This window comes from Callithrix jacchus, chromosome 2, assembly GCF_049354715.1.
Source record: "Callithrix jacchus isolate 240 chromosome 2, calJac240_pri, whole genome shotgun sequence".
Classification (NCBI taxonomy): domain Eukaryota; kingdom Metazoa; phylum Chordata; class Mammalia; order Primates; family Cebidae; genus Callithrix; species Callithrix jacchus.
In genome coordinates, this window is record NC_133503.1 from 17,021,941 (window position 1) to 17,049,661 (window position 27,721).

Consider the following 27,721-nt stretch of genomic DNA (forward strand, 5'->3'; position numbering starts at 1 on the left):
ACCATTTTGGACTCTTGGAGGGTTTGGGAGCTCTGGTTGCTCTGCAGCCTTGTCAACACTTGGTGCTGTCAGTTTTTAAAGTTGTAGCCATTCTTCTTCTTTTTTTTTTTTTTTTGAGACAGAGTCTCTCGTCACCCATGCTGGAATGCAGCAGTGGGATCTCAGCTCACTACAACCTCCACCTTCCAGGTTCAAATGATTCTCCTGCCTCAGCCTCTCAAGTAACTGGGATTATAGGCATGCGCCACCATGTCCAGCTATGTTTTATATTTTTAGTAGAGGTTGGGTTTCACCATGTTGGCCAGGCTGGTCTCAAACTCCTGACCTTGGATGATCCACCCACCTAGGCCTCCCAAAGTGCTGGGATTACAGGTGTAAACCATCATGCCTAGCCTGGTAATGTGTCTTAAAGATAAAAATAGTTGGCCAGGTGCGGTGGCTCACGCCTGTAATCCCAGCACTTTGGGAGGCCGAGGCGGGTGGACACAAGGTCAAGAGATCGAGACCATCCTGGTCAACATGGTGAAACCCCGTCTCTACTAAAAATACAAAAAATTAGCTGGGCATGGTGGCGTGTGCCTGTAATCCCAGCTACTTGGGAGGCTGAGGCAGGAGAATTGCCTGAACCCAGGAGGTGGAGGTTGCGGTGAGCGGAGATCATGCCATTGCACTCCAGCCTGGGTAACAAGAGCGAAACTCCGTCTCAAAAGAAAAAAAAAAAACATAGTTCTCCAGGTTCCTGACCTTTACCCACATTTTAGGAGACTAGGGGAAGGGCTCCTGACTTCCTGCTGGTTGTGAACCAGGGTCTTTGACACCAGATGAGGCCCCTGTAGAGCTTTTGCTTTTGTTTTTTTTTTTTTTTTTTTGAGATGGAGTTTTGCTCTTGTTACCCAGGCTGGAGTGCAATGGCGTGATCTCCGTTCACCACAACCTCCACCTCCTGGGTTCAAGCAATTCTCCTGCCTCAGCCTCCCGAGTAGCTGGGACTACAGGTGCGTGCCACCATGCCCAGCTAATTTTTGTATTTTTAGTAGAGATGGGGTTTCATCATGTATGTTGACCAGGATGGTCTCAATCTCTTGACCTTGTGATCCACCCACCTTGGCCTCCCAAAGTGCTGGGATTAGAGGCGTGAGCCACCGCGCCTGGCCTGCTTTTGTTTTTTTTGAGACGGAGTCTTGCTGTGTCACTCAGGCTGGAGTGCAGTGGTGTGATCTCAGCTCACTGTAACCTCCTCCTCCCGGGTTCAAATGAATCTCCTGCCTCAGCCTCCCAAGTAGCCAAGATTACAGCTGTGTACCACCAGACCCAGGTACCTTTTGTATTTTTACTAGAGACGGGGTTTTACCATGTTGGCCAGGCTGGTCTTGAACTCCTGATCTCAAGTGATCGACTTGCCTTGGCCTCACAAAGTGCTGGGATTACAGGCATGTCCCATTGTGCCCGGGAAGCTTTAGCTGTTTCTGCTGGAGGGTCTTCAGTAGATGAGGGAGCTGAGGGTGCTCCCTGCAACACTGGTGTCAGGCCTCCTGTCTATGAAACTTTGTTCCCTGTAAAGAAGAAGGGCTGGGTGTCCCTAGCCGGTGCCTCTTGGTATATATCTGGAGCATTTTTTTAATTTAATTTTTTGGTTGGATGTGGTGGCTCACTCCTGTAATGCCAGCACTTTGGGAGGCCAAGGCAGGTGGATTGCATCAGCTCAGGAGTTCAAGACCGGCCTGGACAACGTGGCAAAACCCCATCGCTTAAAAAAAAAAAAAAATCAACCTGGCATGGTGGCATGCATCTGTAGCCCCAGCTACTCAGGAGGCTGAGGTGGGAGGATCACCTGAACCCCAGGAGGTTAAGGCTGCAGTGAGCTATGATGGTACCTCTGTACTGCAGCCTGGACAATATAATGAGACCTTGTCTCAAAAAACAGAAAACAATTTTTGTAGAGATGGGGTCTTGCTATGTTGCCCTGGCTGCCCTGGAACTTCTGGGCTCAAGCAATCCTCCCACCTAGGCTTCCCAGAGTGCTGGGATTATAGATGTGAGTCATCGTGTCTGGCCCCCTTCAACCATTTTTAAAATGGTGATTAAACAAACATAGAATATATCATCTTAACTGTAAGTGTGCGAATCAGTGATATCAAGCACATTCACAGCATTATGCAGCCATCACCACCATCATCTCCAGAACTTTCTCATCACCCTCAGCAGAAACCATTAAGCAACAACTTCCCATTCCCCTCCCCGAATCCCCTGGTAACTGCTATTCTACTCTGTGAATTTTCTGTTCTGGAAATTTTCTATAAACGGAATCCCACGCTGTTTGAACCTTTGTGATTGGCTTCATTCACTTGGCATCCTGCCTGCTTTTGAGGTACATCCATGTTGTAGCATGTGCCGGGAAGGACTTTCTTCCTTTTTCCTTTTTTTTTTTTAAAGTCTAAAACAGCCTCTGTTGCCCAGGCTGGAGTGCAGTGGTGCAATCTCAGCTCACTGCAAAATATATATATATATTTTGCGACGGAGTTTTGCCCTTGTTACCCAGGCTGGAGTGCAATGGCGTGATCTCGGCTCACCGCAACCTCCACCTCCTGGGATCAAGCAACTCTCCTGTCTCAGCCTCCCGAGTAGCTGGGACTACAGGCGCGTGCCACCATGCCCAGATAATTTTTGTATTTTTAGTAGAGACCGTGTTTCATCTTGTTGACCAGGATGGTCTCAATCTCTCAACCTCGTGATCCACCTGCCTTGGCCTCCCAAAGTGCGGGGATTATAAGCGTGAGCCACTGCTCCCGGCCTAATTTTTATATTGTTAGTAGAGATGGGGTTTCACCATGTTGGCCAGGATGGTCTCAATGTCTTGACCTCATGATCTGCCAGCCTCGGCCTCCCAAAGTGTTGGGTTATAGGCTTGAGCGACCGCACCCAGTAGAATCCTTTTTTCTTTTTTTTTGAGACTTGGTCTCACTTCTGTTACCCAAGCTGGAGTGCAGTGGCACGATTACAGCTCACTGCAACCTTCACCTCCCAGGCTCAAGCCATCCGCCTCCCTCAGCCTCCCAAGTAGCTCGGACCACAGGTGTGCACCACCACGCCTGGCTAATATTTATTTTTTTGGTATATACGGGGTCTTGCGATGTTGCCCAAGCTGGTCTCCAACCTTTAAGATCAAGTGATCTGTTTGCCTTTGCTTTCCGAGGTCCTGGGATGGCAGGCGCCTCAGCCCCCAGCATTCCTTCCTCTTTGTGGCTGGATCACGTTTCCCTGTGTGGACAGATGGCATTTGGTTTTTCCATTTACCTGCCGATGGACACCAGGGCTGTTTCTACCTGTGGCTTCTTGTGAATCTGCTGCAGTGAACAGGCACAGAGTAGGGAGGCTGGGCCTCAGCTTTCAGTTCCTTTGGGTCCATCCCTAGGAGTGAAATTGCTGGGTTATATGGTAGTCCTGTGTTTAGCTTTTTGAGGAACCACCAAATCATTTTCTTTTCTTTTTTTTTTTGCGTTGGAGTTTTAGTCTTGTTGCCCAGGCTGGAGTGCAATGGTGCAATCTCACCACAACCTCCGCCTTCCAGGTTCAAGTGATTCTCCTGCCTTGGCCCTGGAGTAGCTGGAATTACAGGCATGCGTCACCACACCTGGCTAATTTCATATTTTTACTAGGGATGGGGTTTCTCCATGTTGGTCGTGCTGGTCTCAAACCCCTGACCTCAGGTGATCTGCCCACCTTGGCCTCCCAAATTGCTGGGATTACAGGTGTGAGCCACCGTGCCTGGCCTTTTTTTTTGATATGGAGTCTTGCTCTGTTACCAGGCTGGAGTGCTGTGGCACTATCTCAGCTCACTGCAACCTTTGCCTCTCAGGTTCAAGCGATTCTCCTGCCTCAGCCTCCTGAGTAGCTGGGATTACAGGTGCGTGCCACCACGCCCAGCTAATTTTTGTATTTTTAGTAGAGATGGGGTTTCACCCTGTTGGCCAGGATGGACTAGATCTCCTGACTTCGTGATCCACCTGCCTGTCTCCCAAAGTGCTGGGATGACAGGTGTGAGCCACTGTGCCTGGCCTTTTTTTTTCTTTTTGTGAGACAGTCTCTCTCTGTTGCCCAGGCTGGAGTGTAGTGGTGAGATCTTGGCTCACTGCAATCTCCACCTCCCAGGTTCAAGCGATTCTCCTGCTTCTGCCTCTGGAGTAGCTGGGATTACAGGTGGGGGCCACCATGCCTGGCTAATTTTTGTGTTTTCATTAGAGATGGGGCTTCACCATGTTGGCCAGGCTGGTCTTGAACTCCTGACCTCAGGTGATCTGCCTGCCTTGGCTTCCCAAGTGCTGGGGTGACAAGCGTGAGCCACCTCGCCCGGCCTACCAAACCATTTTCTACCGTGGCTGCACCCCTCTACCAGTCCCACTTAGCTGAGGACTCTTGACTCTTGGGTTCAGATCAGCATGAGGGCAGGTGGACAGGGAAGAGGTGGGGAGCTTCCCTCCCGGTGGAGCAGCTGCCGCAGGGGGAGCATGTGCGCTGAGGGTTGGAGACCCCCAGGTGCCTTCAGTCCTTTCCTTGCTCTCCCTGCCCTACCCCTGTCCCGCAGGCGAGCGAGGATAAGGTGAGGCAGCTGGTGAAGGAGATCGGCCGGGAGATCCAGCAGCTGAGCATGGCTGGCTGCTACTGGCTGCCCGGTTCCACTGTGGAGCACGTGGCCCGCTGCCGCAGCCTGGTGAAAGTGAACCTCTCGGGCTGCCACCTCACCTCCCTGCGCCTCTCCAAGATGCTCTCGGCTTTGCAGCATCTGCGCTCGCTGGCCATTGACGTTAGCCCCGGCTTCGACGCCAGCCAGCTGAGCAGCGAGTGCAAGGCCACGCTGAGCCGCGTGCGGGAGCTCAAGCAGACACTGTTCACGCCCTCCTACGGTGTGGTGCCCTGCTGCACCAGCCTGGAGAAGCTGCTGCTCTACTTCGAGATTCTGGACCGCACGCGCGAGGGCGCCATCCTCTCGGGCCAGCTCATGGTGGGCCAGAGCAACGTGCCGCACTACCAGAACCTGCGCGTCTTCTACGCGCGCCTGGCTCCCGGCTACATCAACCAGGAGGTGGTGCGGCTGTACCTGGCTGTGCTCAGCGACCGCACGCCCCAGAACCTCCACGCCTTCCTCATCTCTGTCCCCGGCAGCTTCGCAGAGAGCGGTGCCACCAAGAACCTCCTGGACTCCATGGCGCGCAACGTCGCGCTGGACGCTCTGCAGCTGCCCAAGTCCTGGTTGAACGGCTCTTCGCTCCTGCAGCACATGAAATTTAACAACCCGTTCTACTTCAGCTTCAGCCGTTGTACCTTGTCGGGAGGCCACCTGATCCAGCAGGTCATCAACGGCGGGAAGGACCTGAGGAGCCTGGCCAGCCTGAACCTCAGTGGCTGTGTCCACTGCCTGTCCCCGGACTCCCTGCTGCGCAAGGCGGAGGACGATATCGACAGCAGCATCCTGGAGACACTGGTGGCGTCCTGCTGCAACCTGCGCCACCTGAACCTCTCGGCTGCCCACCACCACAGCTCTGAGGGCCTGGGCCGCCACCTCTGCCAGCTCCTGGCCCGGCTGCGTCACCTGCGCTCCCTCTCCCTACCAGTTTGCTCCGTCGCCGACTCCGCACCGCGCGCGGATCGCGCGCCCGCTCAGCCCGCCATGCATGCCGTGCCGCGCGGCTTCGGCAAGAAAGTGCGCGTGGGCGTGCAGTCCTGTCCCAGCCCCTTCTCGGGCCAGGCGGGCCCCCAGCCCTCATCAGTGTTCTGGTCTCTGCTGAAGAACCTGCCCTTCCTGGAACACCTCGAGCTGATCGGGTCCAACTTCTCCTCCGCCATGCCGCGCAACGAGCCGGCCATCCGCAACTCGCTCCCGCCCTGCAGCCGCGCGCAGAGCGTCGGGGACTCGGAGGTGGCCGCCATCGGCCAGCTGGCCTTCCTGCGGCACCTGACGCTCGCACAGCTGCCCAGCGTCCTGACGGGCTCCGGGCTGGTCAGTATTGGCCTGCAGTGCCAGCAGCTGCGGTCCCTGTCGCTGGCCAACCTGGGCATGATGGGGAAGGTGGTGTACATGCCCGCGCTATCGGACATGTTGAAGCACTGCAAGCGGCTGAGGGACCTCAGGTGAGGGGGTCTGCGGGGACCTCCCGGGCCTCTGCTGGAGGCTGGCGGAGGGAAGTGTGTTGTCGTGGAACTTGGAGGCGGCCCTGCCACAGGCCTGTCCTCCAGGAGTGCAGAGGCTGGGGTGGGACCTCACCGCGTCCCATGCTTGGCTCAGGGGGCTCTGGGGAGAGCGGCATCTAGAGGAACCCGGGGTGCAGGAAGGAGGCGGATGGCTGAGCTTAGCGTCCTCACTCCTGATAGTGTTTGAGTGATTGTCCCGGCCCTACTGTGAGTCATCCTGCTTAATCCTCTCACAAGCCTACCAGGTGCTTGTGGTTGTTGCCACACAGCAGAGCTAGTAGGTGGGGAGTTAAGATTCGAACCCAGGCCTTTCTGACCTGACTGCAATTCTTTGTGTGCGTGTGTGTGTGTGTGTGTGTGTTTAATTGCATTTTAGGTTTTGGGTTTGTTTTGTGTTTTGGGATGGAGTCTCGCTCTGTTGCCCAGGCTTGAGTGCAGTGGTGCCATCTTGGCCCACTGCAGCCTCCGCCTCCCAGGTTCCAGTGATTCTTCTGCCTCAGCCTCCTGACCACGCCCAGCTAATTTTTTATTTTATATGTATTTTATATATATATATTTTTTTAAGACGGAGTTTCGCTCTAGTTACCCAGGCTGGAGTGCAATGGTGGGATCTCGGCTCATCACAACCTCCGCCTCCTGGGTTCAGGCAATTCTCCTGCCTCAGCCTCCTGAGTAGCTGGGATTACAGGCATGCGCCACCACACCCAGCTAATTTTTTGTATTTTTAGTAGAGATGGGGTTTCACCATGTTGACCAGGATGGTCTGGATCTCTTGACCTGTGATCCACCCGCCTCGGCCCCCCAAAGTGCTGGGATTACAGGCGTGAGCCACTGTGCCCGGCCCTATTTTTATTCTTTTAGTAGAGTCAGGGTTTCACCATATTGGCCAGGCTGGTCTCGAACTCCTGACCTCGTGATTCTCCTGCCTCGGCCTCCCAAAGTGCTGGGATTATAGGTGTGAGCCACCGCACCCCGCTCTTTTTTTTTAATTTTACTTTTATTTATTTTTGAGACAGAGTCTTGCTCTGTCATCCAAGCTGGATTGCAGTGGCACCATCATAGCTCACTGCAGCCTTAACCTCTTGGGCTCACTCAGTCCTCCTGCCTCAGCCTCCCAAGTAGCTGGGACTACAGGCATATGCCATCATGCCTGGCTATATATATATATTTTTAAAATTTTGAAGAGACACTGTATTGCCCGGGCTGGTCTCGAACTCCTGGGCTCAAGTGATCCTCCACCTTGGCCTCCCAAAGTGCTGGTGCAAGCCACTGCACTTGGCCTCCATCTTTGTTTTTTTTGTCTTTTTCTTTTTGAGACAGAGTCTCACTCTGTCACCCATGCTGGAGTGCAGTGGTGCCATCTCTGTTCACTTCAACCTCTGCCTCCTGGGTTCAAACAATTCTCCTGTCTCAGCCTCCCGAGTAGCTGGGACTGCAGGTGTATACCACCACATCTGCTATTTTTTGTTGTTGTTGTTTTAGTAGAGATGGGGTTTCACCATGTTGGGCAGGCTGGTCTTGAACTCCTGACCTCAGGTGATCCACCTGCCTTTGCCTCCCAAAGTGCTGGGATTACAGGCATAAGCCACCATGCCTGGCAGGGCAGAGGCTTCCTGGGTCAGTAAGCACCATGTGAAGGAAGCCCAGAGACTTGAAAATATGCCAGAGAGCAGTCAGGTCAGAGGGTCCAGGGGACAATGGGAGGTGAGAGGGAGTGGGAAAGATGGGGTGGACAAGGCAGGTGGTGACAGTGCTGAGGGCCTTCACCCGGGAGAGGGAGCGGCATCCTGGGCATCCCACATGGGCTGTAGGGGACAGGATGTAGGAGATGGGAGAGGTTGGCTCAGGAGGGGCACCACAGACTCCTGGGAGGTGACGGTCCCTGGGACTAGCAGCAGGACCCATCCAAGAGCGGGGAAGAGGTGGAACCACTGGCCTGGGAGAGCTCTACCCCAGACAGTGTTGGGGACCCATGGCATTTCCAGAGCCAAGCACAAAATGAATTTATGCTGATTATGCTGTGGAGCAAACAGTATTCTTGTCAGTTCCCAGCATTTAAGGAATAATTTGTTAACTTGAGAGGCATTTGAAATCTTGGCAGATAAATCGATCATGAAAAATGACCCCAAATGGGGTCGGGTGTGGTGGCTTACTCCTGTAATCCCAGCACTTTGGGAGGCCAAGTTGGGCAGGTCACCTAAGGTCAGGAGTTGGAGACCAGCCTGACCAACATGGTAAAATCCTGTCTCTACCAAAAACATACGAAAATTAGCTGAGCGTGGTGGCAGGCACCTGTAGTCTCAGCTACTCAGGAAACTGAGGCAGGAGAATTGCTCTTTACCCAGGAGGCAGAGGTTTTGGTGAGCCGAGATCACACCACTGCACTCCAGCCTGGGTGAGAGCGTGAGGCGTTCAAAAAGAAAAGAATAGAGAAGACAAGAAAAATTACCCAGAGTGGTCTGGCTGCAGTGACTCAAACTTGTAATCTCAGCACTTTGGGAGGCTGAAGTGGAGGATCTCATGAGCTCAGGAGTCCGAGACCAGCCTGGGCTACATTGCTAGACCACACACAACTCTGCAAAACAAATAAAAGAATGAGCAGGGTCTGGTGGTTCGTGGCTGTAGGCCCAGCTATTCAGGAGGCTGAGTGGAAGGATTGCTTGAGCCCAGGAGGTTAGATCGAGGCTGCCTGTGATCATGCCACTGCATTCCAATCAGGGCAACAGAGCAAGACTCTGTCTCTCAAAAAAAAAAAATTACCCAAAAGGTAGTGAAGGCCTTGAACCTCAGTGCTATAAGGGACTCGGGTTTGGGAGACAGTGGGGGCAGGGCTTAGATAGTGACCTGCTGTCTCCATGAGTCCTTAGCTAGTGGGGTGGGTGGTGGGTACGTGAAGTCATACCTCCACCTAAGGGGACATGCGGGCACGTGTCATTGTCCCCACAATTGTTAGCGTTCACTTTGTGCATTTGCTGAGAGCCATGCCCTCAGCCCATCATCCCCACCACAATCTGTTAAGGTTGCAGCCATTGCCATTTTCCACATGAGGCTGTGGGAGCTCGGGGAGCTGAGTCTCTTGCAGACGCCAGTGCTTGACCTTGGCCCTGGAGCCATGCAGAGCAGAGATAAGGGTGTCCTTATAAATCTCCACTCTCCCGCAGAAGGCATGGCCGGAAGTGGCTGGGTCTGCTCGGGAGCGACAGAGCTCGAGGCTGACACCTTGGAGCCTTCGAGGGCCCTGCAGTCAGCCTGGGTGCCACCCTTCTTCTTGGCCTCCCATTGCAGACCTGTTAGTGTTGGGGTGAGAAGCCCAGGATTAAACCCAGGACTTCAAAAGACAGAGCAGATCGCTAAAGCCTCTTTATTTCCTGCCTGCTGGAGTCGCCAGGGCCTGGATTTGCCAACTGGATTCTCAGCTCAAGCCAACGCAGGGCTCCGTGCTTGGGGAGTGGCCCGGTTGTTCATGCTCTGGCCCAGGCATCCTGGGTTTCGAGAACCAGATGGGAGACTTCTCAGAATCTCTGTGCTTTAGAAGTTTGATTCAATGGCTGGGTGCAGTGGCTGACACCTGTAATCCCAGCACTTTGGGAGGCCAAGGTGGGTAGATCACAAGTTCAGGAGATTGAGACCACCCTGGCTAACAAGGTGAAACCCTGTCTCTACTAAATATGCAAAAAATTAGCTGAGTGTGGTGGCATGCTCCTGTAATCCCAGCTACTCTGGAGGCTGAGGCAGGGGAATTGCTTGGACCCGGGAGGCGGAGGTTGCAGTGAGCCAAGATTGCGCCACTGCACTGCAGCCTGGGTGACAGAGGGATACTCCACCTCAAAAATAAATAAATAAATAAATAAATACATAGACTCAAAATGTATGTAAATTTTGGGCTTCCCCAACTTTTTTTTTTTGAAATGGTCTCATTCTGCCTCCCAGCTTGGAGTGCAGTGGCATGGACACAGCTCACTGCAGCCTCGACCTCCTCCAGCTCAGGTGATCCTCTCACCTCAGCCTCCCGAGTAGCTGGGACTACAGGCACATGTGACCACGCCCGGCTAGTTTTTTGTATTTTTTGTAGAGGTAGGGTCTTGCTATGTTGCCCAGGCTGGTCTTGAATTCCTGGGCTCAAGTGATCCTCTTGCCTGAGCCTCCCAAAGGGCTGGGACCACAGGTGTGAGCCACTGTGCCCAGTCCAGAGGGTCTGTTAAGTAAGGCCTCCTAGTTGAGGGGCCCAAGCCCAGAGTCCAGGCCGATATACAGCCTGGGAGAATTGCGTTGGCATCCTTGGCTTATAGGTGACCTTTAGCTGTGGAACCAGGTGAGCCCACAGACTGGGCTAAGGTGCATGTGACAAGAATTGGCCAGGAAGAGGAAGAAGAATGTGGAAAGGAGACTGAGCAGGGGCTGTTAGCAATCGAGGCACTGGCTGGAGGGAGGGGGTATTCTGGAAGCGAGAGGCAAAGGTGATGGCAGCCGCTGTGGGTGGAGGGTACCTTTGGGCTTATGTGACCCCTGCCAGGTGCTTTTCACGTGCGTACAGGTCTTGATCCCTTCAGTGTTCTCAACAAACCCTCAGTGTCGACACAGTTGTACCCACTTGATGACCTTGGCCGGGTTACGCAGCTGCTTGCCTCCCTGGGTGAGCGGCATTTTGTGGCCCCCGATGGCCTCCAGGCTTTCCTCAGGAGCAGGGCCACGGAGGCAGTGTGGAGAGGCCTGCGGGCCCCAGGATCAGTGGGTTTTGTGGGCCAGCCTGAGCATCCCACCCGCTCATAATGGGATCTCTGTGCACAAACTCAAGCCTGTGCCCAGCAGCCGCTGAGAACCACGTCTGCTCTGAGCCGGGTACTGCCTGTTCAGAACAAACACCGCTTCCCAGACGCTGCCAGCTGGCCCCGTTCCTCTGGATTCTGGCCTTCTGCAGCAAGGGAGCCCAGGGACGCTGCAGTGAAAGGAGCAGGTGGCACTTGCTTGCCCGTGGGCAGGAGCTGTGTGTAGGAAACGGCGCTGGGGCCCCTGGAGGCGGCACGGTGCTCCAAGGCTGCATCCTGGGGCTGCCGGAGTCTCTTTGGTGGCAGAGCTTGGAATCCCAGGCCAGCCGGCTGCTGCCACTGGCAGCCCACACTGCAAGCCCCAGCTTTGTGCCTGTTGGGACTCCTGGTGGGGAGGGTGTGGTGCAGGGAGTCTCTCTGGCTGAGGCTTGGACATACCTCAGTAGTAAGGGGATTACAAATTGGACGGAAAAAGGCTCCTTCTTTCCTCAGACTGACTAAGCCCTGCTTTCTGTGGAGGGAGGGGGGCGCGTGTTACCCTGAGTCACTTGGGCTGGTGTGACCTCAGAACCAGGACAGTGTCTGGGCAGAAGCAGGCCATCCTTTTCAGAGCCAGGCCCTGGCAGCTGCCCCAGGGACACCTCGGAGGCCTGGGTTCTGCTCTCACGGTCTGTGTGGTGGGCAGCTAGCTGGGAGCACACCCCATGAGCCCAGCCCCTTTCATGCCCACAGAGTCACCAGAAGACCCAAGTGCCCCTTCTGGGAGCAGGATGTGGAGGCTGGATCCTCACGAAGAGGTTAGACCTGGCACAGTGGGAGCCTTTTCCTCGTCCCCATCCTCCCTGCAGACGCTGCCGGCCATCCAAATTAGGTCAGCTCTGTCACTGTCCTGGGTGACATGCCCTGGGTGGAGTGCGGTGGGAGCCTGCGAAACTTTAAACGTGCCAGTCCCCCTGCCTGACCAGTCACACCCATGGTCCTGCCGCATCCTGAACACCTGTGACAGGTGACTTCCTCAGGGGCGGAAGAATCTGGAGGTGGCTGTCTAGTGGAAAAAAGGTTTTTTTCATGCTCTGCCGACTTGGTTTTTAACCTGAGGCTCGAGCGATCTGGGGCGGGTAGCACGGACTCGCATCGCCACCTAGTGGCCGCATGACGGCAGCTGTCCTCATCCAGTGCCCCGTTTCCATCCCCTCCTGTGTGGAGCCTCCTGCTTTTGCTTTGGAGAGAAATCCACAGGTGACTTTGCAGCTCAGCAAATGCAGCGCCTGCACAATCTTTCACCCTTCCCGTTCCCACCTTCAGGTCTGCAAAGGGATGCTTACTTTAGGATTTAGGAGGAGGTGGATTTAAAATATATTTTAATGAAAGCACTTTATTGCCATCTTTAAATAAAAACAATTTGAATAGCTTAACAAGACACATTTAGAAAAATAAAGACAATTTGCACGTTTTATTATTTATTTAATTTTTTTGTGTGTGTGAGACAGTCTCGCCCTGTTGCCCAGGCTGGAGTGCAGTGGCATGATCTTGGCTCACTGCAACCTCCGCCTCCTGGGTTCAAGCAGTTCTTGTGCCTCAGCCTCCCAAGTAGTTGGGATTATAGGCAGCCACCACCATGACTAGATAATGTTTGTATTTTTAGTGGAGATGGGGTTTCACCATCGTGGCCAGGCTGGTCTTGAACTCCTATCCAGCCGACTTGGCCTCCCAAAGTGCTGGGATTACAGGTTTGAGCTGCTGTGCTCAGCAGAAAATAATAATTTGGTTTTTAAAAGATAGAGCCGGGTAAACTCTTCAAGGATATGTTTGAACTGCAAAAAATAATAATAATAGAACCGGACCAGGCGCGGTGGCTCACACCTGTAATTTCAACACTTTAGGAGGCTGAGGCAGGCAGATCACGAGGTCAGGAGATTGAGACCATCCTGGCTCACAAGGTGAAATCCCATCTCTACTAAAAATCCAAAAAATTAGCTGGGCGTGTTGGCATGTGCCTGTAGTCCCAGCTACTCTGGAGGCTGAGGCAAAGGAATTGCTTGAACCCGGGAGGCAGAGGTTGCAGGGAGGCAGAGGTTGCAGCGAGCCAAGATGGAGCCACTACACTCCAGCCTGGGCGACAGGGTGAGACTCCATCTCAAAAGGAAACAAAAAACAAAAAAAACAGCCAAATAGTGTGTTCAGACATTTTTCTCCAGAAAAATCAGCTAAAAAGAAAATTCAGATTCATGATAGGAAAGGCACTGGTTAGCTGTCTGGTCTCTGCCTGATTTTGGTGATTTTGTCCTTGGTGGGGATTAATCTAAGCTCCACGTAGCCACCCTTTACCTCCCTGGGAGGTGTCCTCTCTACTCACAGCTGTCTGGATTCCTTCCTCTGTATCTTCAAGGACAAAATTGATTAAATGGTTCCTGGGGGTTGGGGCTTGTGGCTTGTGCTCTGTGTGTGTGATGGGCGTTGTGGCTGCTCCGGGCACCCTTCCCTTTCCTGCATCCTGTGCAGTGGGCCCTGGATGCTGGCTTTTCAAAGCTACACCCTGAAGGCCCTCATTCCCCCACACAATCTCAGCATCGGGAGCATCAGAGAATTTCTTTCTTTCTTTTTCTTTTTTTTTTTGAGACAAGAGTCTGACTCTGTTGCACAGGCTGGAGTGCAGTGGCGTGATCTCGGCTCACTGCAAACTCTGCCGCCTGGGATCAAGCGATTCTCCTGCCTCAGCCTCCCCAGTAGCTGGGATTACAGGTGTGCCCCACCATGCCTCTCTAATTTTTTTTTTTTTTTTTTGAGATGGAGTTTTGCTCCTGTTACCCAGGCTGGAGTGCAATGGCGCGATCTCTGCTCACCGCAGCCTCCGCCTCCTGGGTTCAGGCAATTCTCCTGCCTCAGCCTCCCGAGTAGCTGGGATTACAGGCACGTGCCACTGTGCCCAGCTGATTTTTTGTATTTTTAGTAGAGACAGGGTTTAACCATGTTGACCAGGATGGTCTCGATCTCTTGACCTCGTGATCCACCCGCCTCGGCTTCCCAAAGTGCTGGGATTACAGGCGTGAGCCACCGTGCCTGGCTTTAATTTTTTTTTTAAAGAGATGGACTCTCGGCTGGGTGTGGTAGCTCACGTACAGTGTGCACCTGTAATCCCAGCACTTTGGGAGGCTGAGGTGGGCGGATCACCTGAGGTCAGGATTTCAAGACCAGCCTGGCCAACATGGTGAAACCCTATCTCTACTAAAAATACAAAAAATTAGCTGAGATAGGAGAATCACTTGAACCCAGGAGATGGAGGTTGCAATGAGCTGAGATCTCGCCATTGTGCTTCAGCCTGAGCAACAGTGCAGTGGCTGGATCTTGGCTCACTGCAACCCCTGCTCCCTGGGTTCCAGCAGTTCTCCTGCTTCAGCCTCCTGAGTAGCTGGGATTACAGGTGTGCGCTGCTACGCCTGATTACTTTTTTGTATTTTAGTAGAAATGGCGTTTCACTGTGTTGCCCAGGCTGGTCTTGAACTCCTGAGCTCAGGCAATCTACCCGCCTCCACCTTCCAAAGTGCTAGGATTACAGGCGTGAGCCACCACACCCAGCCCTGCCTTAGTCTTTTTTGTATCGTCTTTCAGGGGAGGATCTCCGTGCCTGTGGTGCCTTCTGTTATGACTGTCCTGGACATCTGTGCTAGGGTCCTTGAGCTGCCAGGACAATTGATCACAGAGTGGCTTAGCATAACAGATATTTATTGTCTCGTGATTCTGGAGTCCTGAGGTCCAAAATCAGCGTGTAGGCAGGTTTGGTCCTTCTGAGGATGGTGAGGAAGAGCTCAGCCACCTGCCAGCCACACCTGGCTGCTTGACTGGTGGACACGTGGCCCCATCTCTGCCTCCCTGTGGCCTGGCCGCCCTCTCTGTGTCTGGGTTAGCTCTGTGCCTTCACTGGGCCTTGTAAGGAGCCAGTTATCAGATTTAGGGTCCACCCTCATGCAGGATGCAACCTCATTTTAACTCCATTGCATCTACAGGACTCTCAGGTCCCAAGGTGAGGACTCCTGCATAGTGTCTGTGGGGGGTGGGGTTGCAGCTCAGCCCACGCCAGCCCCTCCCTCCAACGGCTTTTCCCTCCACCCCAGGAGATCCTGGCAGCCCCTGATGTAGCATGAGTTCCCCTCTGGCCTCTCTGCTCCTTCTTGATTGTCATCTCAGGGGCTCGCTGCACCCCACGACCTGCCACAGTTTGGGTCTTGCCCAGTCCCACAGCCTGGTTCCCCAAGAACCCCCGGACTCTCAGCAGCACCACATCCCCACATCTGCCACTGCACCTTGAGACCTGCCCTGTCCTGCTTTCTGTCTGGCTGGATGGACTCCACTGGAAGAATCTAGAATGTTGTTCCCTGGTTCCCTTCCCCCTGAGCTCTCTCATCTTGGTCTCTATTGCTGCAGCGTTGGTGTGGACTCAGGGGCTTCCTCCCTGCCTTGTGGCCCGGCCTGGCCCAGCCCTGCCCTGCCCTGGCTGCCAACCTCTTAGCTTGGCCCCACTCCCCTCAGCCTTCCCTTCTGGCCCTGCAGCCATCCCATCTGTCGGGGCTGGAGTGGCCCCCACCTGGCTGAGGTTCCGCCTATCCCCCCACCCCGCCTCCTGGACTCCTGCCCTCTCCCACTGTGTTCAGTCACCATCTGAGCTCCCCAAGGGCAGGGGCCACATGTGGGGTTCTCTCTGCATCCCCTGCCCAGCATGCCAGTGTTTGAGGAAGGTGGGGTGCCTGGGGGTTAGTGGGTGCACCAAGCAGACTGGGCACACAGATGCTGACAGCCTCAGCCAGTGACTTGCAGCCGGGCTCTGTAGATACTGGCTGGCTATTTGCATCAGGCCCACTGGGTCCCCTCCAAATCAGATCTCCAAGGAAGACCCTGGGGGTCTGAGTCAGCACCCAGTCTTCCAGGGGATAGTGGTATAGAGAGGGGCAGGAACAGCTGGGCTGGGTCCCAGGCCAGGAAGCTTCCACTCTCAGCACATCAGTGCGCCCAGCTGGCCTGGGCTCGCCTGCCAGCCCCTCCTGTGGGCCTCACAGCACCCTTTCTCCCTGCAGGCTGGAGCAGCCCTACTTCAGCGCCAATGCCCAGTTCTTCCAGGCACTGAGCCAGTGCCCCTCGCTGCAGCGCCTGTGCCTGGTCTCCCGCAGTGGCACCTTCCAGCCCGACGCTGTGCTGGCCTTCATGGCCCGCTGCCTGCACGTCGTCATGTGCCACCTGTTCACCGGGGAGTCCCTCGCCACCTGCAAGAACCTGCAGCAGTCTCTCCTCCGCAGGTGAGTGATATGGGCTGGGCATAGCTTCAGGCTCCGCAGACATCAAGTGCCTGCCAGTGATTTCATGGAATTGACCAGCACCAGGCAGTGACCGAGTGAAAGCAAGGGGTGTGGTCTCCTCCGGCCCAGCCTCTGGTCCTAGACACTCCCAAGCCACATGGTAAATTTTCTGGATAGTTCAAGCTCTCCTCTCCCACAAGCACAAAAGTGTGCTGCTGCTGCTTATTACTATTTTTGAGACAGTCTCGCTCTGTTGCCCAGGCTGAAGTGCAGTGGCAAACTCTCTGCTCACTGCAGCCTCTGCCTCCCCGGTTCAAGCAATTCTCCTGCCTCAGCTTCTTGAGTAGCTGGGACTACAGGCATGTGCCACCATGCCCAGCTAATTTTTGTATTTTAGAGGAGACGGGGTTTCACCATGTTGGCCAGGCTGGTTTCGAACTCCTGATGTCAAGTGATCCACCTGCCTCAGCCTCCCAAACTGCTGGGATTACAGATGTGAGCCACCAAGTCCAGCCTCTGCATGGTAAATTTTCTAGATAGTTCAAGCTCTCTTTTCCCACAAGCACAAAAGTATTTTTCTTCTTCTTTTTGAGATGGAGTCTCACTCTGTTGCCCAGGCTGGAGTGTAGTGGCAAAATCTCGGCTCACCGCAACCTTCATCTCTCACCTTCCCAGGTAGCTGGGACTACAGGTGCGTACCGCCAGCCTGTATTTTGTGTTTTAGTAGAGGCAGGGTTTCACCATGTTGACCAGGCTAGTCTCAAACTCCTGACCTCAAGTGATCCACCCGCTGCGGCCTCCCAAAGTGCTGGGATTACAGGTGTGAGCCACCACACCCAGCCTGCAACTACCTTTTAACTCTGGATTTTTCACATCTCTGCATGTTGTTTAGATCTGGGAGCAGTGGTTACTTGGGCAGTCATGGATAAAGGTGGTAGATTGAACAGAGATCCTTCCTTCTTGTGGGGAAGCCTCTCCCTCTCCTCGCTGCCTGCTGTCAGGCCCTTTCCGGAAGGCCTGTGTCCTCTGGCCCCTCTTCTTGTACCTAGCATCTGCGCATCCCCTTGTGAGCAGGGTATACTGGGGTTCGATGATCTGTTGCTGAGCACCAACTCAGATGAGCACCTAGAATTGAACACAAGTCAGGAGGCGATTCCTGGTGAGAGCTTGGCCTTCACAGGCGATTTGGGGAGTGACGTATTTAAAGACCTCTTAGGAGGACAGGCTGACTGTCAAAATGAGCAGGGCTCCTGAGAGAGGCGTAAGCCTGGGGCTGAGTGTTCGTGCCCCTGAAGGTGGGGAGAGGAGACAGGGAGGAGGCACCAGCTGTTCACAGAGTAGCAAGAAGAGCCATCAGCCAGGAGGTCTGGAGCCGTTGGGCCCTGAAGCTCTGCCGGCCGGACTCCGGGGCAGTCTGTTGTCCTTGCGGACTGCCACTGGCTTTCTCAGGAATAATCCTAATTGAGGTTCCCCTCTCTGGTTGTAAAAACAACTTGTGTTTATAGTACTTTTTAAAAATTTATACTATGAGTCAACCTCTTTTTTTTTTTTCTTTTTTGAGACAGAATCTCACTCTTGTCATCCAGGCTGGAGTACAGTGGTGCAATCTCAGCTCACTGCAACCTCTACCTCCCGAGTTCAAGCAGTTCTCCTGGCTCAGACTCCTGATTAGCTGGGATTATAAGTGCACACCACTATACCCTAATTTTTATATTTTTAGTAGAGATGGGGTTTCTGCATGTTGGCCAGGCTGGTCTCGAACTCCCGACCTCAGGTGATCCACCCGCCTGGGCCTCCCAAAGTGCTGGGATCACAGGCGTGCACCAACACACCCGGCCTGACATCAACCTATTTTTAAGTGAAAGTTTCCCAACAGTGAAAGTTGCCAACTTTCCCTGGAGAACCAACTAGAGATAAGGTTCTCATATTGTTTTGTAATCTGATTTCTAAAAATGTAACATTGGCTGGGCGCCGTGGCTCACGCCTGTAATCCCATCACTTTCAGAGGTCTAGGTGGGTGGATATGAGGTCAAGAGATCAAGAACATCCAGGCCAACATGATGAAACCCTGTCTCTACTAAAAATAAAAAAAAAAAATTGGCCAGGCATGGTGGCGCGCACCTATAGTCCCAGCTACTCAGGAGGCTGAGGCAGGAGAATTGCTCGAACTCAGAAGGCGGAGATTGTAGTGGGCTGAGATCGCGCCACTGCACTCCAGTCTCGCAACACAGACGCTGTCTCTTAAAAAAAAAAAAAATACTACACTGTGGAGTCTTCTTGTGTCAGTAAATAAAGCCCTAAGTGATTGTTCTCAGTGCCAGCCTGGTGGCCCTCATCTGGAAGTCATGGTCAGCCTCATGTGGCTCTTGTAGAAAACACAGTTCCTGTGTCCTCGACTTTGCTTTGGACATTGGCGGTTCTTGTGGTGGAACCAGGAGGGCAGCCTGGGTGGGGGCTGGAATGTTCCAGCTCATCCCCTTGCCTCTGCTTCCCCACACCTTAACATCCTTGTGCTGTGAGCTGGACGCGATACCTGCTCATGTGCTTGTTTTAGGAGGGCTGAGTGGGTCACAGGCACCAAAGGGCTTAGCCAAGTGGGCCTGGGGACAGGCGGTAGCTGTTGGGGGAAGGGGCCCACTGTGCTCGGTGAGGCTGCCCTACCGAGAGGCCAAGGCTGGGTTTTCTCCAGTGTGGTGGCTGCAGGCAGCTCTGCACTAGCTCCGCCCTGTCAGCTGCGGCAAGAGCCTCAGGCCTTCTCCCCCATCAACTTGCAGCTGGGCTCCACTCAAAGGCGCTCCAGCCAGTGGGAGGCTGCCACTGTATTCCCAGAGCTGATGTCTCCTGGGTGGGTGTGTTTTGTTGAAGGGACTTGAGAGTGGGCATCGCCTCTCTTCTGTTGCCTGTGCGTCTGGGGCTCTCAGATCCATCCCACATGGGATGGTCTCAGCCCTTCAGGGGTGGGGTGGCTTTTCCTGCGGTGATGGGGGCCTGCTCTGGGACTTGCTTGTTTCCTCGCTACAGCGGAGAACGTCCAGGATCCCCAAGCAGTTCAGGATGGCTGTGCTCATGACTGGCAGCCGACCTGGCCTCGAGGGTCAGAGCAGCCCCAGGCCCCACCCTCACAGGCATCCCCAGCCGATGAGCCTACTTTTCTTTCTGGGTCTCAGAATCCTCTCTGCACGGCGCTGCAGGCAGGTTGGTTGTATGTGGCACTGGATGCCAGCCCCGGCTTTGAGCTGCTGTCTCCTCTATCCACCTGCCGCTGCCTGTGCCCGGCTCAGTGCCGCCCCTTGCAGGCCAGAAGTTCCCCCTCTAGCCTCCTGGGGTGCCCTGTGCCTGCACAATTTGTAGGCAAGTCTGATGCTCTAAGTGGATGCCGTAAGGTCTCTGCATTCCCCGGTTGGATGGTCCTTTTTTTTTTAAAGCTGGTGCTCCAGAGCTTTTCTTTGGTGTTTTTGTGTCCCCAGGCACAAGCTGAGCCTCGCGCTGAGCTCACTGGTGGCCCCAGAGGGCGCTAGTCACACTCAGGTACCTGGGAGAGCCCTGGATCAGCCATGCTTGCTGTGTGGTGTTTGAGTGCATCCCCAGGACTTCCTGGGCAGAAGCCGTGCCTGTCCCTCTGTGACCCCACTCTCCACCCCTGTGTCCCACACCTGGCACAGCACCCAGGACTGCGGTGGAACCCATGGCCCACTTGCTGCTGACCGAGCGGGAGGAGGATGTTAAGGCGTCTGTGTTAGCAGTGCGCCTCTGTCCTGAGCATTCTCTCTACTCCAGGCACTGTGTCCTGCCTCTTGTTCAAGGTCGAGATCGCAGAAGCTCTGTGAGCTCAATGCGATCAGTCCCAGTTTACAGAGGAAGGAACAGTCTCCAAGAGGCGCCCTGAGTAGTGTAGCAGGGAGCACGTGCTGGTGGGATAAGAGTTCACACCTAGAAGAGGAGAGGGGCCATGCTGGGACTGTGCACGGCCATCCAGGGCCGAGGGGACCTCTGGGGGGACCTCCAGGCTCTGTGCCATGCAGGCTCTGTCAGGATCTTCTGCAGATGACAGGCTTACAGCATTGCATGGACCTGTGTGCTCACATAGGCAGGATTTCCCCAGGGCTGCTGAAAGCCTCACCCTGCTGGAAGTCAGATACCACCCCAAAGCCAGGTAGGAGAGGCCCCTTCCATAGATGCCTGTGCCACTGCTTCCTCGTTGCCTCTGTGCCTATGTCTGACTCCGTGCCATCCCCAATCATGGCTATGTGGCCCAGGCCACAGGTCCCAGCTGACCTGCAGACGGGGTCTGATCCCCATTCCCCGGGGCACCTATGGGTCTGGTGGTCAGTGTCAGCCCCACAGCTCTGGCCTTTGCAGCTGCGCCCAGGGCCCAGCAGGTGGCGCCGGGGTTCCCGGGAAACGGTCGCAGGCCCCGCCCCCTGCTCTGCACCTTGGTCGAGAGAGGAGGAGCAGCGATTTGTTGTTGCTTTTCCTGATGCTTTTCTCTAATCTTTTTCCCTGACTGGAGGATTACGGAGCTGCTGGGCCCTCTAGACACATCGAGGGTGATCCCCGAAGCTGAGCCTGGGTGGGGAGGGCAGGTGTGAGTGCCTCCTGGGCTCCCTCTGCGGGCTCTGCTCCCTCCGTGGCCACCCACGTACTCCGCTGACCACCTGTCTCTGGTTCAGCTTCCAGGCCGAGCGGCCCGCGTTGAACGTTGTCATCTTCCCTCTGCTCCACGAGGGCCTGACCGACGTCATCCGGGACGTCCCGCTGGTGCACCTGGATGAGATCACCTTATTTAAGAGTCGAGTGGCCGAGGAACCGCCGAACCTGTGGTGGTGAGAGGCTGAGCCGCTGCCCATTGGTCTGTCACCTCGAGACGCTGCAGGAGCCTGGGACACCAGGGACCCTTGGTTTGTCACAAGAGGAAGGGGGCCTCTTTCTTGGGGCTCCGGGTGTCTCCACGGCTCTCTCATGGGAACTGTTGCTCTGTGAAGTTTGGGTCGAGGGGATATCCTCTGGGTGACGTGAAGGGCTTGGGGGACAGTCAGTGTGGGGCCTGGCTGAACCAGGCTGAGCCTTGGGATCTGGCTGTGGTGTTAGTGCACTGAGCCTCAATCCCTGGGGGCCCTGTCCATGGCTTGGAGGGCTGGAACCCTGTCCCACTGCCCCTTCACTTTGACCGGGAAGCATGTCCCTTGGCTGTTGTGTTTGTGGTCACCTGCCACCTGTGCCTGGCGGATGGGCAGCCACATGCTGTCCCCCTGAAGTCCGGTTGGCCAGGCTGGTCACCTCGTGTCTGAGTATCCCCTTTCATGGTCAAGTGTGATGTGGGGATGTGGCTGCAGACTTGGGGCTCTCTGTCCGTTTAGGACACACTAGAACCCTCTCATGTCTCTGTGGCTTTTCTAGCCAAATGATGTCTGTGGTCCCAGAGAGGCCCCTGGGGTTGGGACTGCTGGTTGGAGCGTCCCCTGTGGCTTTTCAGCCCCAGGAGCAGGGCCTGTTTCTCATGAGAGAGGCCTCCTCCCCTTCTCCCCTCCTCCCCTCCTGTGACACTCAGCCTCCCTGGGAAGGTCCACGTGCGCTCCTGGGCAGATCGGCCTTGCTAGAGTAATGTGAAACATGAAAACCCAGAAGGGATTCCTAAGGCTGGAGTAGCAATCATGTTACTCTGTTTGAAATGACTTTTAAGACTTAAAAAATATTTGGCCTGTTTGGGGGTGCTCATGCCTATAAATCCCAGCACTTTGGGAGGCCGAGGCGGGTGAATCACGAGGTCAGGAGTTCGAGACCGGCTTGGCCATCATGGTGAAACCCCATCTCTACTGAAAATACAAAAATGAGCTGGGCATGCTGGTGGTCACCTGTAATCCCAGCTACTTGGGAGGCTGAGGGAGAATTGTTTGAACTCGGGAGACGAAGGTTGCAGTGAGCTGAGATCGAGCCATTGTACTCCAGCCTGGGCGACAGGGCAAGACTCTGTCTCTCTCTATATATTTACACATCCACACATATTCCTATATATTCAACACATTTTGGGATGATCCCTTGAGCCCAGGAGTTTGAGACCAACCTGGGCAACACAGAAATACCCCATCTCTTAAAAAAGAAAAAAGAATTCAACAAAGCTATTCCAAAAGTGAGGACACTCCTGGCGGCAGAGGCCTCACTGCATGTGCCGTGCTGGGCCATATCTGCCATCCTCCACCTCCAGGCGCTACTAGAGCCGTCCCTGGGCTGGTGGCTTCCAAGAGGGGCTGTGGTTGCGTCCTGCTCGCCTGGATCTCTGCCCTGACCACCATCATCCTCCTGGGTCTCTGTGTGACAGGTCCCCTGTCCTGTGTGGTGGTGTCTCACATTTGCTGTGCTGTTAAAAAACGGGGGACGCTATCCCCGGGCCTCCAATCGCTGGCTCTGCCCTGGGCTCTGGTGGTGGGGGAGGGGGCACAGTTCTCAGTAGCTCCTAGCTTTGGGAGCCAAGGGAGTCAAGGAGGCCTTTGGAGAACGGGTTAAGGCTGTGGGGAGGTCCAGCCCTCCTGTGCTGGCTGCCTCCCAGCTCTCCGTCTGGCAGTCCCGACCCCACCCCAGTGCCTCTGCTCACTAGCACAGGGGGATCTGGGGCACAAGATCTCGTTCCGCTTCACCCTGTCTTTCTTGTATTTATGGGGTCAGTGCCTCCTCTCTGAAGCCCACGGGTCCTCTTCCAGCCCTGAGCTGCACCCAGTGCAGAACCTTTACCTCCTGGCCGGAAGAACCCTTCTGCCTGACTCAGCAGTGCCCGATGTGGAACTCATACCGGACCAAGCCTTCGCCTCCCAGAGGCCCTCTTGGCCCTCCTGGCCCTCCTGGCCCAGCCTCTGAGAGCCACACCCCTGAGCCCCGTCTCCTGGCCTGCAGGCTACAGGACAGGCTGCCCAGGGCTCCAGGAGGCAGGGGCTATAGATGAGGGTCTCAAAGGTGGTAGGAACATCCCACCCCCCAAGTTCCTGGATATTTCTTTAGAGCTTTAAAATGGTACCTGGAGACCATCAGGTGCTGGTGATCAGATCAGGTGCCGCCTGGGGCCGACCACTTCTTACTCTCAAAACAAGGTGTGGCAGGCCGAGGGTGCGGGACCCTCGGGGCCTGTGTCTTGGCGCTGCAGCTCCGTGCCCTGCTCCTTTCCTCCAGAACATTCCCCACTTGGGTCAGAGAATTGTGTTTGCACCAGGAATGCATCCTTGCGTGTGTACGATCGCGCCCGGGTGTCCTGTTCTCATGAGCAAGTGGTTTTAACCAACAACATCATTTATACTGGTTGACAGGGCTGGGGGAAGGGCCGTTCCTGATGCTGGGGTGCAGTGCCTTGGAAAGCACCCCCAAACAGTAGACCTTGTATTTTTAGTGTCCCCTGCAACAATCCTTTGACTTAGAGCAAGAATTTCCGCTGCTGCTACCCCTGAGACGGGCTTCACCAGATGTTAATAACGTGCTTATTTTCGCTAAGTGCTATTTTGGCACCAGTGTTAGTTGCAATTTATATTCTGCAGCATTTGATGCTGGGAAAAGAACCCACCCTAATGGTCCCCAATTGGCAGAGCTGGGCTGTTAAGCGACGGACCATATGCTGCCTGCTGGAGGAGCGTGGTCAGCACTTGTCCCTGTGCCTGTGTGTGTGTGCCTGCGTGCACGTGTGCCTGCATGTGTGTGCCTGTGTGCACGTGTGCCTGCATGTGTGTGCCTGTGTGCACATGTGCCTGCGTGTGTACCTGTTTGCATGTGCCTGTGTTTGTGTGCCTGCGTGCATGTGCCTTCGTGCTCGTGTACTTGCGTGCACCTGTGCCTGCGTGTGTGTACCTGTGTGCCTGTGCCTGTGTGTACCTGTGTCCTGTGTGTGCGTGCGTGTGAGTCGCATCTTCTGTGTGTGTGTGTGAGGGAGAGACTGGGGGTTGGAGGGAAGGTGGAGGGAGAGGGTATTTATCCCTTTGTTCTTAAAAAGGGAGAGCCCTGACCTCTCTGGCTGTCCCCTTCTGCCTGTGCCCCAAGCTCACCCCAGACCTAGCTGTTATTTCTTCTCCTGACTCCCTCCCCAGCCCTGTGGTCCTGTGGCCTGTGACCCAGCAGCCCTGTGGCCTGCAGCCTCCACCCTGCCGCCTGTTCCACATCACCAAGACACATAGGCCACCACGGGGCTTCTGAAGGTGGCCCAGGGAAGGCACTTGAGCCTGAGGACCCAGAGGAAAGGTGCCTTTCTGGGCCTCAGGTTCTCCTCACTGCTTTGAGAGGCTTTTCTCATTTTCAAGGGCTGGTCCAGCCCAGGGGAGCTGGGTAAGGGCCGCTTCCTTCTGCAGCAGAGGGGCCGGGCTCTATCCCTGCCATTAGATGTCCCCAGAAGACATGAGCCTGAGAGGCTCTTTCTTCAAGAGGCCCTCCCGGGACCTGTGTGTTCACAGGACAGGAGGACACTCACTGCTTCGACCCAGGACTGCGGCTGGGAGGGGCTGAGCTCCTCTGGTGCTGAGAAACAAGCGAGGGGTGCCCGCCACCTGGGCAGTGCCTTCCCTCAGCTACTCCCTGTGCCCGGACCCAGAGCCACAGGACTTTTTGCCAAGGGAACTGGGGCTGGGCTAAGGCTTGGGCCTGGGGTCTCACAGAGCGGTCAGGCATAGAGCAGTAGGGCTGCAACAGCCGAGGGCCAGGCCCCTGCTGGCTGACGAGGCTCTAGATCAGTGCCGTGGCCTCGGCGGGGCGGTGCTAGCGATGCTCCTGCCAGGGTGGACGGTGCCGGAGGCCTTGGTAGCGGGGGAGGCTCCTCCATTCCCCAGCAGGCAGTACCAGGACAGCCTCCCACCTCCTCTTGCCCTGTTATCTGCTCGTTTTAGGATCTGAAAATTACAGAGCTCTTTTTTGGAAGGGAATCTTGCTCTGTCACTGAGGCTGGAGTGCGATGGCAAAATCTTGGCTCACTCACTACAACCTCCATCTCCCAGGTTCAAGTGATTCTCCCGTCTCAGCCTCCTGAGTAGCTGGGATTACAGGCATGAGCCATCATAACCCTGCTAATTTTTGTATTTTTGTAAAGACAGGGTTTCACTATGTTGGTCAGGCTGGTCTTGAACTCCTGACCTCAGGTCCACCCGCCTCAGCCTTCTGAAGTGCTGGGATTACAGGCGTGAGCCACCACGCCCAGCTCATTACAGAGCTTGTAAGAAAACATGAGGAATTCATGGACCAGGTGCCACGATGAAACGTGGGGCCACTAAACCAGAGACAAAGACGTTGGCCACCCCTGTGGACGGGAGTTCTCAGTAGCCTTCGCCACGATGCTGGGGGTTCCTTGTGATGGTCATGAATCTCATTAACACTTGGGGGTGTGGGATTCAAGGTAGAAGTTTCTAGATCTACTGGGCATGATGAACACATATCCCAGAGACACTGAAGAACCCGGTGGTGGCAGTGAAGCAGGCTGCCTGTCACCGGGGCCACTCTACTCTCTAAAGCTCCTTCGAGAAACAAGGAAGGGGCCTGGCATGGTGGCTCACACCTCCCATCCCGGCACTTTGGGAGGCTGAGGCAGGAGGATCCATTGAGCCCAGGAGTTCCAGACCAGCTTGCGAAACATAGCAAGACTCCATCTCTACATAAAATTAAAAAAAAAAAATTAGCTGAGCATGATATATGTGACTGTGGTCCCAGCTACTCAGGAGGCTGAGGCAGGAGGAGGGCTTGAGCCCAGGAGTTAAAGGTTGCAATGAGCCAAGATCACATCACTGCACTCCAGCCTGGGCCACAGAGCAATACCCTGTCTCAAAAGACAGAAACGCTGAAGGGGTTGGTTTATAGGCAGACCCCAGGTCAGGACACCTGGCTACTGCCACCCCAGACCAGAGGACCCAGGAATGAGGGTTGGTCCTGGGAGGCTTCTCTCCATGCTGTAGCCACCAGACCTGCCTTGCAGGGAGTGAGCTGGAGCCTGGACCGCTGTGTTGGTGATGTGTCCTGGGTGGGGGTGGGGGAGTGTGCAAGGGTGTGTGTATGTGCTGGGGTGGGGGTGTTCACAGGCAAGTGTGTGTCTGACCCTCCCCTGCAGCCATTGGTGGTATCTTCCCCTCGCTCCTTTGCCACCCTCTGCCCATTGCCCATCCACATGAGACTGCCCAGAGATAGCAGAACTCCCGGTATTTTTAAGGCGAGGCCTTTCCCTTTCCCTGGCCCCAGGGGTCTCGCCGTATCTCATGACCAGGTGCTAAATGACCCTACGTGCGTCACCTGCCTTTTGATGACCAACCCCCCCTCCCCCCCCGTCCTTGTCCCGCTGACTTGCCACGTGGCATCTCATGGTGATGCCTGCTCCTGACTTCGGTGTTCACTGTAGCAAACTGCATTCTGGATGGGAATTTTCATGTACGTGTGTGGCATGTGGAAAATTTCAAATAAAATGGACTTGATTTAGAAAGCCAGGCAGGTGTGTGGTCCTTCCAGCAGAGACACTTTGACCGATTACCTACAACCCTTTCCTTGGGCCGGAGGCTGGGGGCTTTGTTCACTTTAGGTGGTGAGGGGTGGGTTGTCTGAAACAGAGGTGCATGGATAGAGACACAAGACCCAAAGTGGGGGAGCAGACACTCCCCATGGGGCATCAGGAGGTGACAGCTGAGACAGCCTTGTGCTGGGGAGGCCAAAGGTGAGGGAGGAGACTACACAGGTCAGGATGGGCTTGACAGGGAGCAGCACAGGGGCACTGGCGTGGTAGTGCGGGCTGTGCATTGCAAGAGTCTCCCTGTGGTCTGGTGGCAGCTCAGATAGCAAAAGTGGTGGCTGGCTGAAGGCAGGCAGGGCTAAGTCAGCTTAGGCATTCCCTCAGGGCCTCAGCATTGTTCATTTTATTTTATTATTATTTTTTGAGGTGGTGTCTCACTCTGTTGCCAGGCTGGAGTACAGTGGCATGATCTTGACTCACTGCAACCTCCACCTCCTGGGTTCAAGCAGTTCTCCTGCCTCAGCCTCCTGAGTAGCTGGGATTACAGGCAACCACCACCATGCCCTGCTAATTTAAAAAATATTTTTAGTAGGGGCAGGGTTTCACCATATTGGCCAGGCTGGTCTCCAACTCCTGACCTCAGGTGGTCCACCTGCCTCGGCCTCCCAAAGCGCTGGGATTACAGGGATGAGCCACCGCGCCCAGCCCATCTTAACCATTTTAAAGTGCATAGTTTGCCAGCAAAGGGTTTTTTTTGGTGGGGGAGGTTAGGAAAGTAAAGTGCATAGTTCAGGCTGGGGGCAGTGGCTTATGCCTGTAATCCCAGCACTCTGGTAAACTGAGGCAGAAACATCACTGCACCCAGGAGTTTGAGACCTTATCTCTACAAAAAGTACAAAAATTAGCTGGGCATGGTGATAAATGCGTGTCTGTGGTCCAAGCTACTTGGGAGACTGAGGCAGAAGGATCCTTGAGCCTGGGAGGTCAGTGTTGCAGTGAGCCATGATTGCATCACTGCACTCCAGCCTGGGTGA

At 54.9% G+C, this 27,721-nt stretch overlaps 1 protein-coding gene and 1 pseudogene across 4 annotated transcripts in view; both read left to right on the forward strand.

The window, feature by feature from the left end:
* The window catches only part of FBXL18 (F-box and leucine rich repeat protein 18), a 34,183-nt gene extending 7,520 nt beyond the window's left edge, over positions 1-26,663 (forward strand). Inside the window, exons 3-7 of one of the 4 annotated variants that reach the window (XM_078358132.1) lie at positions 1,198-1,315; positions 4,583-6,126; positions 16,022-16,240; positions 16,834-16,931; positions 20,911-22,076. In XM_078358132.1, coding sequence (XP_078214258.1) covers positions 4,646-6,126; positions 16,022-16,240; positions 16,834-16,931; positions 20,911-20,936 — 1,824 coding nt within the window. In that variant the 5' untranslated portion in view covers positions 1,198-1,315; positions 4,583-4,645 and the 3' untranslated portion in view covers positions 20,937-22,076. Of the gene's footprint in view, positions 1-1,197; positions 1,316-4,582; positions 6,127-16,021; positions 16,241-16,833; positions 16,932-20,910 lie in introns of all 4 variants that reach the window. The other 3 variants (XM_078358128.1, XM_035292004.3, XM_035292003.3) reach the window with 3 other exon arrangements.
* Positions 23,540-24,288, forward strand: LOC128930320 (uncharacterized; annotated as a pseudogene).
* Positions 26,664-27,721: the final 1,058 nt, after the last annotated feature.